At 42.2% G+C, this 12,066-nt stretch overlaps 1 protein-coding gene across 50 annotated transcripts in view; it reads left to right on the forward strand.

Annotated features, from left to right (window-relative positions):
• Window positions 1-12,066, forward strand: part of Dtna (dystrobrevin, alpha) — a 362,070-nt gene that overhangs the window by 292,499 nt on the left and 57,505 nt on the right. For all 50 annotated transcript variants that reach the window (XR_015642372.1, XM_087592983.1, XM_087592987.1 and 47 more), the window contains 4 exon segments: window positions 1,651-1,805; window positions 4,626-4,731; window positions 7,158-7,324; window positions 9,073-9,197. Coding sequence is in view for 49 of the 50 variants with exons in the window: in XM_087592983.1 (XP_087449109.1) it covers window positions 1,651-1,805; window positions 4,626-4,731; window positions 7,158-7,324; window positions 9,073-9,197 (553 nt within the window). In the remaining variant the exon portion in view is untranslated.

The following is a 12,066-nucleotide window of genomic DNA, read 5'->3' on the forward strand; positions in this document are numbered from 1 at the left end:
CAGTGGCTGCAATTTTTGTTTCCAGCAACAGTTTACAACTATTCCCTTTTGTCTAAGTCCTCTCCTACAGTTGTTCTCCTTGCACTTTCTGTCATTTTTGCCGGAGTGGCCTGACAGTGGCTTCCACTCGTGTTTGTTAGACGATCATTGACACGGAGCATTTCTGCAGACCTCTCACCAATTGTGTGCCCTCCTTCGGGGAATGTCTAAGCCCTCTGCCTGTCTGTGTTCAGTCAGGCCGTTTTCTTACTGTTGGGTTATTTGAGTTGCTTGTATATTTTGGATATTAACCTTGGGATTCCTACAATATCACTATTACTGTCAATTGTGAAGCATCCTTTTTATCTGGAAGATTTAAAGTGAGGAGAGTCAAGTCACATCCTAAAAAGATAATCCAGTGAAAGCCTGTAATATGCATAATGTGTAGTTACAGTATAAATGAGGTGTCCTCAGGCTACATTTGACCTTGAGAAATGACACTCAAGGTGAACAGAGGTGGCCCACTGACCTTACTAAACTTTGTCCTGCACTTCAATGACAAAGTGGCCTCCGCTTAACATGAGGCAAACTAACGGCAAATCCTGTCCTTCTGGTCATTCCAGGGGGGATTATGAAGCACCTTGGGAACTGAGCTGTTAAGTGTTCACTAAGCTCACACCATGGCAGGAGAGAGCTCACAGGTTCAGTGAAGCCAGCAGTGCGCTCTGGGAAATCATCTGAAACCCCAGTCTCACCTCAGAGACGAGGCAGGCTTCTCTTCACCACACAGAAGCATCCTGATGAGTCACCGGCCTCCCACAATGTCAGAAAGTGTGATTTACAAAGCATTTCTGCCTCCTCGGGAACTTACTCAAGTGTTGGTACAAATGGTTAAGTTTCTAATGAGATAAATGATACATGCACCTCCCTCAGTTCTACAATGATAATTTCATTCTGTTACTTAAGAGGCTGGCATTTTTGTCTTCCCTTTTGGTTGCCGTGATAAACTGTCCTGGCAGAAACAACTTAAGGGAGAGTTTCTGTTGGCTCGTGGTTCCTGAGGGAGTCAGCTGTTGTGGTAGAGAATACATGTTGGCAGGAATAGAACACCAGCCTGGTACATCCCATCAGCAGTCGAGTGGCAAAGAAAAAAATAGGACGTGAAGCCAGGCAACAGAACCCCTAAGTCTTCCCACACTGACCAACTGCATCAAGCTAGGCTCCACTTCTAAGGATTTCATGATCTTCCCAGACAGCACCACCTGATGCTCGATGGGGACCAGGTATTCAAACTCATGAGCCTGTGGGGGACACCTCACATTCAGACTGCAACAATATCTGTTACATCTACAGAACATGTCTTTACAGCATTACATATAAGCTGATAATTAACCTCAAGAAAAAAATATGATGTCTTCTGTCTTATGAAACAATGTTAATGTTACCCAAATTACAAATCACCTTCAAACAAGCACCACACATATAACAAGGTCCTGTTTTAAAACAAGAAGAAAACACTGGATATCATGTTGAGACCATCTCAGCAGGAAAATTAGTTTTCATGTCATGTTTCCACAAATAATATGCTTCTGCATTCTTTGTATCAGAGATGTTGGGATAAAACCTTAGAATGCTTATGTGGTAAACATCTTCAAACTTTCTTTCCACCAGATATTTTCTCAATGATCTCTGACTCCAGTGGAGTGATGGTTTATGGAAGATATGACCAGTTCCTTAGGGAGGTTCTCAAACTACCCACAGCAGTTTTTGAAGGTCCTTCGTTTGGTTACACAGAACAGTCAGCCAGATCCTGCTTCTCCCAACAGGTAACTTCCTAAAGTAAACCTTTCACACACTGTTCTTCTCTTTCTGGGTATGACTTCCAGGCTCAGAAGCCCAAATTCTTCATGGCAGCAGCCTGGGTATAGCTTTCCGGCCTTTGATGGGTGACCTGTGATTCAGCAACCAACAAGATACCTGAATAGCAGTAATGCCAAGTGCTTGCCGCCAGGACCAGACTTCCTGCTTATTATTTCTACTGTATATTTCGTCTTTGCAGCAACATATATCCTTGATACCATTTTCATTAATGTCTCTATATTATCATAGGGCCAAACTGTCACTCAACTCCTGAATGATGTACGCCAGATGCCACACTAAGATCTGCCAATGTCCATCAAAGCACAGGAGTCCTCTCACATGCCTCATTACTGCCTGCGTGGTCCAATACATGATGAACACTGCTGCCTGAATCTTTTACAATATGACGTAGCGATGCTTTAGACCTTGTTGCTAGGGAAGGTTTAATTTACAGAATCTGCATCATATGGTCTATGGAAAGATCATATGTTTATTCCCCAATACAATTCAGTAGTACTCTCTAAATTCACGCACATAGCATCCATTTACAATTGTATAAAGTTTAAACGATTAACTTAGTCCGTGCAATTAAAACATAAAACAAAGTTTGAAGGAAAAGAAACGGTGCAGCAGCCACCACGCTGCTCACCCAGACGTGACATCATCAGTCTGCGTTTCCTCAGCCATTTGCAAAGTTCAAAGTGCACCAGGTACTGCTCCTAGCAGCATCTGTAGAACGTCGCTATCCTCATGATGATGAGTACAGATGTAACTGACTGAACTAGGTGCTAACCGGGCTCCTGCACCATCTAAACTAGGGGAGTCTTTGGGAAGTCTTCACAGTCTCAGCCCTAACCTTAGGAGGGCTCAGGTGCTCCTGTGTGTCCCTCCTCCCTGCCCTGGGCCTGCACATTCTCCTGTCAGTGGCATCACTTTGTGCTCGGCATACAGCCGCACTCTGGTTCCCACTGCCCTTTTCTCTCCGTCCCTTTTCCCCTCTTCCTCTCCCCAGTGTCGAGGGAATTACTGTTTACTCTCTGAGATGAGCAATTTTAGCGTCTACATGTGTGAAAGCATGTAGTATTTGTCTTTCTATACCTGACCTTCAAACTTAAAAAGACTTATATGTTAGAAAGCAATTAAATATGATATTCTCATGCTAAAAATTTCCTTCAAAATATCCTAAAGATTGTCCCATGGTATCAATATGATTGAGTAACCAAAGCAGATAAATACAATTATCTGAAAATTTAAAAAGTGACACATGTAAATACAAGTCTTTATTTTTGCTTTAATATTTTTATAGCCACAGGTTTTTTTCCTCCATCTTTATTAACTCGGGTATTTCTTATTTACATTTCAATTGTTATTCCCTTTCCCAGTTTCCAGGCCAACATCCCCCTAACCCCTCCCCTTCCCTTCTATATTGGTGTTCCCCTCCCCATCCTCCCCCCATTACCACCCTCCCCCCAACAATCACGTTCAATCTTGGCAGGACCAAGGGCTTCCCCTTCCACTGGTGTCTTACTAGGCTGTTCATTACTACCTATGCAGTTGGAGTCCAGGGTCAGTCCATGTATAGTCTTTGGGTAGTGGCTTAGTCCCTGGAAGCTCTGCTTGGTTGTATAGCCACAGTTTTAAAGGCTGAAACTTGAGGGCAGTGAGGAGGTACACAGGAGAGATGGTTCGGGGACTAATAGCACTGACTGCTCTTACAGAGGACCTAGGGTTTGATTCCCAGCATCCTTATGGAGGCTCCCAACTTATGTAACTCTAGTCCCAGGGGATCTCACTCCTTCTGTCCTCTATGGACCCCAAGTGGTACACAGACATATGCGCAAGAAAACCCTCATACATCCATACATGTAATATAAATAAGTAAATACATAGATAAATGGACAGATAGACAGACAGACAGACAGGCAGGCAGGCAGGCAGGCAGGCAGGCAGACAGGGCTGATTCCAAATGTGAAATAGGGGAAAAGTCTGCACATTATAGAGTGATAGCTTTAAAGGAAATTGTTTTAGACATATAAATTATGTTATCTTTTTAAAATACTGTCTCCTTACTAATACTTTATTCAATGTATATTTTAGCAGCAACACACATATAAACCCAATAGAAAGTTTAAACTAGTTAATGTTATAGGAAAGACTAAACCTGTAAAATCTGATTAATAAGAAATTTAATAGATCCAGAATCAGGTATTAGTGAGACACAGGGTTGACCCTAAGTTATGGCCTTAAAAACACTCTACCTACCTGGGACTCATTACTAAACTATTAAGGTTCTAGCAACTCTGATATTCTGGTTCAAATTTTCAAATAAAATAATTTCAGCACGAGACCACACAATTTATTCTATTCCCAAATTTCAACAGAACCGAGCCTATTAGCCACTAAATATCCAGTGTGTAAGCAGTTGGGGAAACTGAAGGGAAATCGTTCACACACAGCGCACCCTGCAGGGGAATGCCTAGCCTATGTCCTGAGACGCTGTTGAGTTAGAGCCTGTGGCGGCTTTATTTAGCTCTTCACCCTCCCAGTTTTCACCCTGCCCCTTATCTCTGAGAGCGACTGATTGGCTGACTCAGAGATCCGTGGAGATGACCTGGTCTCCTGTAATTTTGGCACTGATGTTTTCAGGTATAGCAACACCCTTTGGAACGCTTTGCTTCTCCCTTCATGAGGAGTTAACTGAGTGATTTATTTCTTCATTATCAAATGGTAGCAGCTGACATTGTTCCCTGACCTGTGCTTTTGTGGTTTTTCTTTCTCTGGTGCAGAAAAAGGTCACCTTAAATGGCTTCTTGGACACGCTCATGTCAGACCCTCCTCCACAGTGTCTGGTATGGCTGCCTCTTCTGCATCGACTGGCAAATGTAGAAAATGGTGAGTAGTTACTGCTGGACCAAAACGCTATTTAAATTGCTCAAATTCAACCATAAAGTCTACAGTTAGGAAGCCCATGACAGTTTTAGGGAAATTTGTTCAGTGGATCATTTAACAAAACTACCTCCTGACTCATCAAACCTTTTATGCTACAACATTAGGGTGAGGAATGCTAAAATAATGACGATAAAGGTGAAGGTGAAGGTGAAGGCGATGGTGGTGGTGATGGTGGTGATAAATTGTAACTTCAATTATAAGCTACTTGTGTTCGATAGAAAAATCCCAAGTAAAGGATTGTTTTAGAAGGGAATGTCCGATGCTGGTATCTAAAACATTAACCATTTTTTCCCAAAGCAATCACCCAGAAATAGGTGAGAGCAATAAATGACAGCAACTTGCTCACCTTACGGCACCTACCTGTTCAATGTGATAGCCGTCCATTAAGTAAATCTATGTTAAAGACAAGGTAGTATAAATTCCACTGCATGTTTCTTTTCAAAAATAGCAAAGGTTTCTAATATAAGAGATGTTTACCATTGACATATCCAGATTTAAATGTAAAATACAACCTAGGATACGGTTTAAAGAAATTTACACATAGAACAAACTAGAGCCTCTATTTAATGTTTGTGGTTTTTCCGTCAAACCACAGAATTTCTCCAACTTGAATAGAAAATAATGTAGCCCATGTCTATTTGTCGCTTTAATGCACACTGGGGAAAGATGACTTCGTTTTAAATTCTCATTTGGAATTTTTAGCATCTGACTCTGTTGTCTCTAACTATTCCTAAGTTTATTTTGAACAAAGTTTAGAGAATAAAGTTCCTAGTTCCTTTGCAATTACTAAAAATCACATATATGTAATCACATGTAAGTACCTGCTGTGAGACAGGATGGGGTCAGAGTTCTGGTGGGCATCCCAGAAGGAGCTGTGTGTCAATCAGAACTCTGTGAAGGAGCTGTGCGCCAATCAGAACTCTGTGAAGGAGCCGTGCGCCAATCAGAACTCTGTGAAGGAGCTGTGTGCCAATCAGAACTCTGTGAAGAAGCTGTGCGCCAATCAGAACTCCGTAAGAGGCCGTGCACCAATCAGAACTCTGTGAAGAAGCCGTGCGCCAATCAGAAATCTGTGAAGGAGCTGTGCGTCAATCAGAACTTTGTGAAGGAGCCGTGCGCCAATCAGAACTCTGTGAAGGAGCCGTGCGCCAATCAGAACTCTGTGAAGAAGCTGTGCGCCAATCAGAACTCTGTGTAGAAGCTGTGCACCAATCAGAACTCTGTGAAGGTGTGAAGGCGCTGTATGCCAATCAGAACTCTGTGATTTCAGTTCTCACATCTCAGTGCTTCCTGTTACCCACCAGAGATCTATTTCTTAGGCATCTGGCCAGCGTGGTTACCCAGACGTACCTCATACCCCTGACTTTCCCAGAAGCCAGAAGATGCTTGTTGTCTTCTTTAAACAACAACCCATCAAGAACACGATATGTTCTTTTCTCCCATTTTACTTTTTACCATCATTTATTCTATCTGTATTACTTTTCTTGGCCAGTTAGTAAGATGATAGCAACAATGCAAGAAGTTATTGTTGTTATTGTTGTTGCTGCTACTGCTGCTGCTGCTGCTGTCTTAGTATCTTTAGCTCATGGCATGAAGACAGTTTGGATTTGATTATGTGTTAGGTTCAATCTCAAAGCCTTTACTTGGCCAGCTTGGCACTTCACATTTCCTAGCAACAAGTGAAGTGTCTCTCAAGCAGTCTAAGTCAGAGCCATGTTCAAATAATTTCTTCATCTTTTGGGGTCCTATCCTTCTACCCCAGAAAAGTGTGTGTGTGTGTGTGTGTGTGTGTGTGTGTGTGTGTGTGTGTGTCTCAGATAAAGGCAGTGTCACTCATTAAATAAGCCCACTAGTGACTATTTTTTTAAGAACTCAGTTCTCTCATCTAGCTTTTCTATTCCCCCATTTCATTTCTTTTATCTTCCTCCCATTTTTCTACTTTGTTAACACCTTGCCCTTGCCTACTAGGTCCTGAACTGTGTCCAGCCACTGTGCTGCTGTGTCCTCATGACATCTCCTGGGCTCCTGGAGATGATATGGGGGGAAAACTGGTCAGTTTGGACAATTTACATTCTTATGACATAAGAAATAGGGGTAGACAGCCAAGGTCGTTACAGTAATCTGTGCTGCTAGAGGACATTGATTCTTCGTCCCATTTTATACCTACTCACCCTCTCACCCCCACATACAAACATGCATATGCTTCAAAAGTGCAGTTCTAGAAATAAACTAAATGCTTCTCTCAATCAGAATTGGTCTGAAATCAGCAGGGCACACAGCTGAAGAACAGAATTCCCCGAGAGAGGTGTTTTTCTTGTCTAGTTCACACTCCTGGTTTTTTTTTAATTCCTCATTTACTTCCTCCCTAGTCTTCCATCCGGTTGAGTGTTCCTACTGTCACAGTGAGAGCATGATGGGATTCCGATACCGATGCCAGCAGTGTCACAACTACCAGCTCTGCCAGGACTGCTTCTGGAGGGGCCATGCAGGGGGTTCTCATAGCAACCAGCACCAAATGAAGGAGTATACATCATGGGTAAGTGACTTCCGGGCAGTGTTGAAAGGGGGTGTGAGAGTGTCATCCAGGATGAAGAAGAATGTTTAGGGTGTTTACGGTGTAGGTTTCTCTGTTGCTGTGATGAAGAGCAAAGCAAAAGGAAACTCACTCATGGAAGGAACTCCCAGTTCTCCAGTCATCACTGAGGGAGGCTAGGGCAGGAACTCCAGTAGGAGCCTAGAGGCAGGAACGGAAACAGAGGCCATGGAAGAGCCTGGTTTGTTGACTTGCTCTCATGGCTTGCTCAACCTGTTTTCTTTTCTTTTTTTTTTTTTTTTTTTGGTTCTTTTTTTCGGATCAACCTGTTTTCTTATAGCACCCGGGACCACCTCCCCGGGATGGGATGTTCCACAGAGGGCTGGGCCCTCCCACAGTGATGGTTAATCAAGGAAATGACCTGCAGACTTGTCGATGGGATGATTTCCTCACTTGTGGTTCCCTTTCCCAGATGACCCCGACTTGTGTGAAGTTGACCAGAAAACAAACAAAAACAAAAAATTACCCAGGACACATGATGATAGAATTAAGGGCAAACTTAATTTCTACTCCAATGTCCCCTGGCCTGCCATTCCTGATCCTATTGGGACCTCTTACTGTGTGTATCTAAGCTGAGTGTGACTTCCTGAGACTTTAAATACTGGAAGAACCAATCATTGATTCTTCTCAGGATATAGACAGGTCAGAGCTGATCTAACCAACAGAAAAGCAGGCAGGCCTGGGTCCAGCTTACTTTACTGTAAAGTACACATTTTTTCGATCTTTTACTTCTCTTTGTTTCTGTACGTATTGATAAACAAGATACTGCATGTTTTGTTTTGTTTTTTTTCTCGATCCCCACTTTTTTCTAGTTCATGAGTGGACAGGAGAATGAGAATGTGTGCTCAGCAACACCTGGTGCAGTCTCAGGTTTTTTTTTTTCAGGGAGTGGCGAGAGGAATTTGTAGTTTTAAAACAATGTTTTCACAGTGTAAGAAGTTGACTTGGTAAAGGTGGCTTGTATGTGCCCGTGTGACGGCAGCATGTGGCACTTGGTCTGTGTAGGAGTAGCACTGGTGAGCCTACTGTTTGCGTGGCTCTTCGTTTTGTGATCCACCTCAATTAAACTCCAAGTTCAGTTCTCATGCTGTCTCCAACAGTTATTGGTTTGTGTTGGATCAGTTGCTGTTGTCTGTACTATCAGCCAGGCCAACTGAACTACTTAAATTGGTTCAATCATAAGAATGCAAAGTTGTATGAGTCATTATATAGACAAATCATTCACGGAGGCTTTGTGTAAAAGGTAACTTGATAAATAGTTTGATACACACAAATGTTATATGACTTCCTGAGGAGACAAGCACAACATCTCCCTACCCAATGGGAATTTGGCTGCCTCCTGCCTTCCCTCTCTCGAATGGGTTCTTGGCTCCTTCCTCTGAAATTCTGAGATTTTTCTTAGGAAGTTCTAGTGGTCCTGTACACACAATGAGTGCGTTCATTCAGCATAGCATTTGCGGGGACTCTGCAGCAAAGGATGAGGGCCCTGGTGGCTTCTTCCAGCTTGCAGTCATAGCACGGGGTCACAGCCTCTCACAGACTTCCTGGCTTGGAGGGTAGGTGCTCAAAACAGAGTTTATCAGTAAGTGAATGGATCAAGAAATGAGTGAGTGAATATGCAGCTATAAGTAAAAACGTTAAACTCATCTGTTAAAGTATATGGTCAAGGCTGTTAACTATTCTCTTTCTAGAAATCGCCTGCTAAGAAGCTAACGAATGCTTTGAGCAAGTCCCTGAGCTGTGCTTCGAGCCGTGAGCCTTTGCACCCCATGTTCCCAGACCAGCCTGAAAAGCCACTCAACTTGGCTCATATTGTGTGAGTATCTCTGGCTGAGGCAGGATGAGGTGCCCTTCACTCACACATGTCTAGACCTTCCTACCAAGACAATTTCGCATCATTTGCTAGGGACCAAGTTTTCTTTACTTTTTATCCCTTTTCTTTCTTAGTGGTTAGCTTATAAAGAAGTGAGGCTCATTGTAAACTTTTCACAGTTATGGCATTATGCTTTGTTCCTATTCAACCCCCATGGCCTTCCTCCACCCCTCTTTCCTTTCTTTCTGGTCCCCTTCACTCCAAATAATTCCCCTTATATTTTCATCCCATACACAAGCACACACATGCACATTCAAATGCATATGTGCACACATACATGCACACACATTCAGAGATGTACATGCACACACATATAGAGATGTACATGCACATGCTCACATGCACACACACATGTGCACACACATGTACACACACATACAGAGATGTACATGCACATGTACATGCAAACATGCACACACATACATACAGAGATGTACATGCACATGCATACATGCACACGCACATGCATATGTGCATGCACACACAGAAAGAAATGTACATGCCCACACACATGCACAGGTACACATGCACACACAAACACACACAGTTGTAAGTTTTAATTTCTTTAAGCATAAAAGCAATATAATACTGACATAGGCCAAACACCCATGAAAACAATATAAAACCCACTCTGTAGAATGTGGCTAACTTACTTTTGAATTTCTTTGTTTTTTAAATCATGCTCTAATAAGTAAACCAGGAGTACATCAACAGGGCAGTATTTCAAGGGATGACCGTTTATAGTGGTACTGCTCTGGAGCTGTTAGCTAAAGTCTACACTTGCCCTTGGCATCACCAAAGAGACACAACATCCAAGTAGCCCATGAAGGAGCACAGGTCAAACAAGTGTTTGCTCTGTGAACTCTGCTGAGACTCACTGTCCACTGGCTGCTATCACTTCTAAACTTCTGGGCATGGGGACAGAGAGTGAGTGGCAGGGTCCTGGGAGCACTGCAGTAGACCAGAGTGGGGTTGCTGCCCTGGAAGAGCGAGTCACAGGAGTCTTACCAAACTTACCCAACCCAGGGCTTTATACAGTTAGCACTCAGGAGTGTGTGCATGTGTGTGTGCATGTGTGTGTGCATGTGTGTGTGCATGCATGTGTGCCTTAGTGTGTATATGTATGTGTATATATATATATGTGTGTTTGCCTTTATATATATGTGTATGGATGTGTATATTAGTGTGTATGTATATGCATATATGTTTGTGTGTATGTGTGGGTTTTGTGTATGCATGTGTGTATTTGTGTGTATGGATATGTGTGTACACATGTATATATGTGTGTGTATATGTGTCTATATATAATTTTAATGTGCTTTATAAAATATATGACAGGTTCTTAGACCACAAGTTTTTTTATCAAGTACTATGCAATGAAAATAAGAGAATGAACACCTTAATAAATACCAAACACTCTTACCTCCATGTACACTTACTGCTTTCCATGCATTATTTCCAAATGTGGCTTAAAACAGAAAGCACCAGGGCTGGAGAGGTGACGCAGCAGCACACAACTATCTGTAACGAAGTCAGCTCCAGGGGACCCAGTTACCTCCTCAGGACACCCCGGGCACCAGCATGATGTATACGCTTACATACATGTAAACAAACATACATACAAAATAAAAATTATTAATAAAATATCTTTTTATAAAGCAGAAAGAGGCCCATTACCATAGTGCAGAAACATAGCCAATATGAATGTTTTTGTTGTTACTTTTTATTCTCTCTCAAAGACCATACAGAAATAATTTACAAATTATTTCCTTAATCGTGGTACAAACCACATCTTTTCACTGTCTGGACATACATTTATATACATCTGCCAGTGTATAAATACCACCTATGCACACAGTAAACTCAGAGGCAAAGGCAGGTAGGAGGCAGTAGGTGTGGGTTAGGAGTGTTACTGGGCTATTGTATCCTGAACTGAGTGTCCTAGAGGTTGAAGCATTGAGAATTACAGCACAAACTCAAAATTTGTTAGTTTTTAGTATGAAAAGTACATCAATTTATAAATTGCTGTCGAATTTTCAAAGTTACTATTTAAGAAAAAATCACATAAAGAGAACATTTATTAGAAGATAATTGCACTTCCTCATGTGATGTAGAACATGTCCATGTTAGCAAGCCCGTGTGTTTGGATGTAGAACATGTCCATGTTAGCAAGCCCGTGTGTTTGGATGTAGAACATGTCCGTGTTAGCAAGCCCGTGTGTTTGGATGTAGAACATGTCCGTGTTAGCAAGCCCATGTGTTTGGATATAGAACATGTCCGTGTTAGCAAGCCCGTGTGTTTGGATGTAGAACATGTCCGTGTTAGCAAGCCCGTGTGTTTGGATGTAGAACATGTCCATGTTAGCAAGCCCGTGTGTTTGGATGTAGAACATGTCCATGTTAGCAAGCCTGTGTGTTTGGATGTGGAGCATGTCTGTGTTAGCAAACCCATGTGTTTGGGGTATAATATTATCTCTTCAAGGCACATCTTGTTGTGCTTGTGTTAAAACCAGCTATTACTTTCCGAAAAGTCCTGAGCAAAGAAAAGTCATTGTAAGGTCCGTAAGTATAAACTGAGGCAAAAATGCATGGCTTTTGCTTAAACATGCATAATAAATTAATTAGAAAATATTTTCATTAAGACTATTTAAAGCTCCAACTTCTAGCTATGGAAAATGGCAAAAATATGATGGTGATAGGACTGTGTAACTAAATAAACATGTCGCAAGAAATCTTAGAGTAAGGAGAGACTGAATCAATGGAATGTTTAAGCAGACAGGTGGGGCACACGGGTGGCAGAGGCAGGTAGATCG

This window comes from Rattus norvegicus, chromosome 18 (genome assembly GCF_021556685.1).
Source record: "Rattus norvegicus strain SHRSP/BbbUtx chromosome 18, alternate assembly SHRSP_T2T, whole genome shotgun sequence".
Taxonomy (NCBI): Eukaryota; Metazoa; Chordata; class Mammalia; order Rodentia; family Muridae; genus Rattus; species Rattus norvegicus.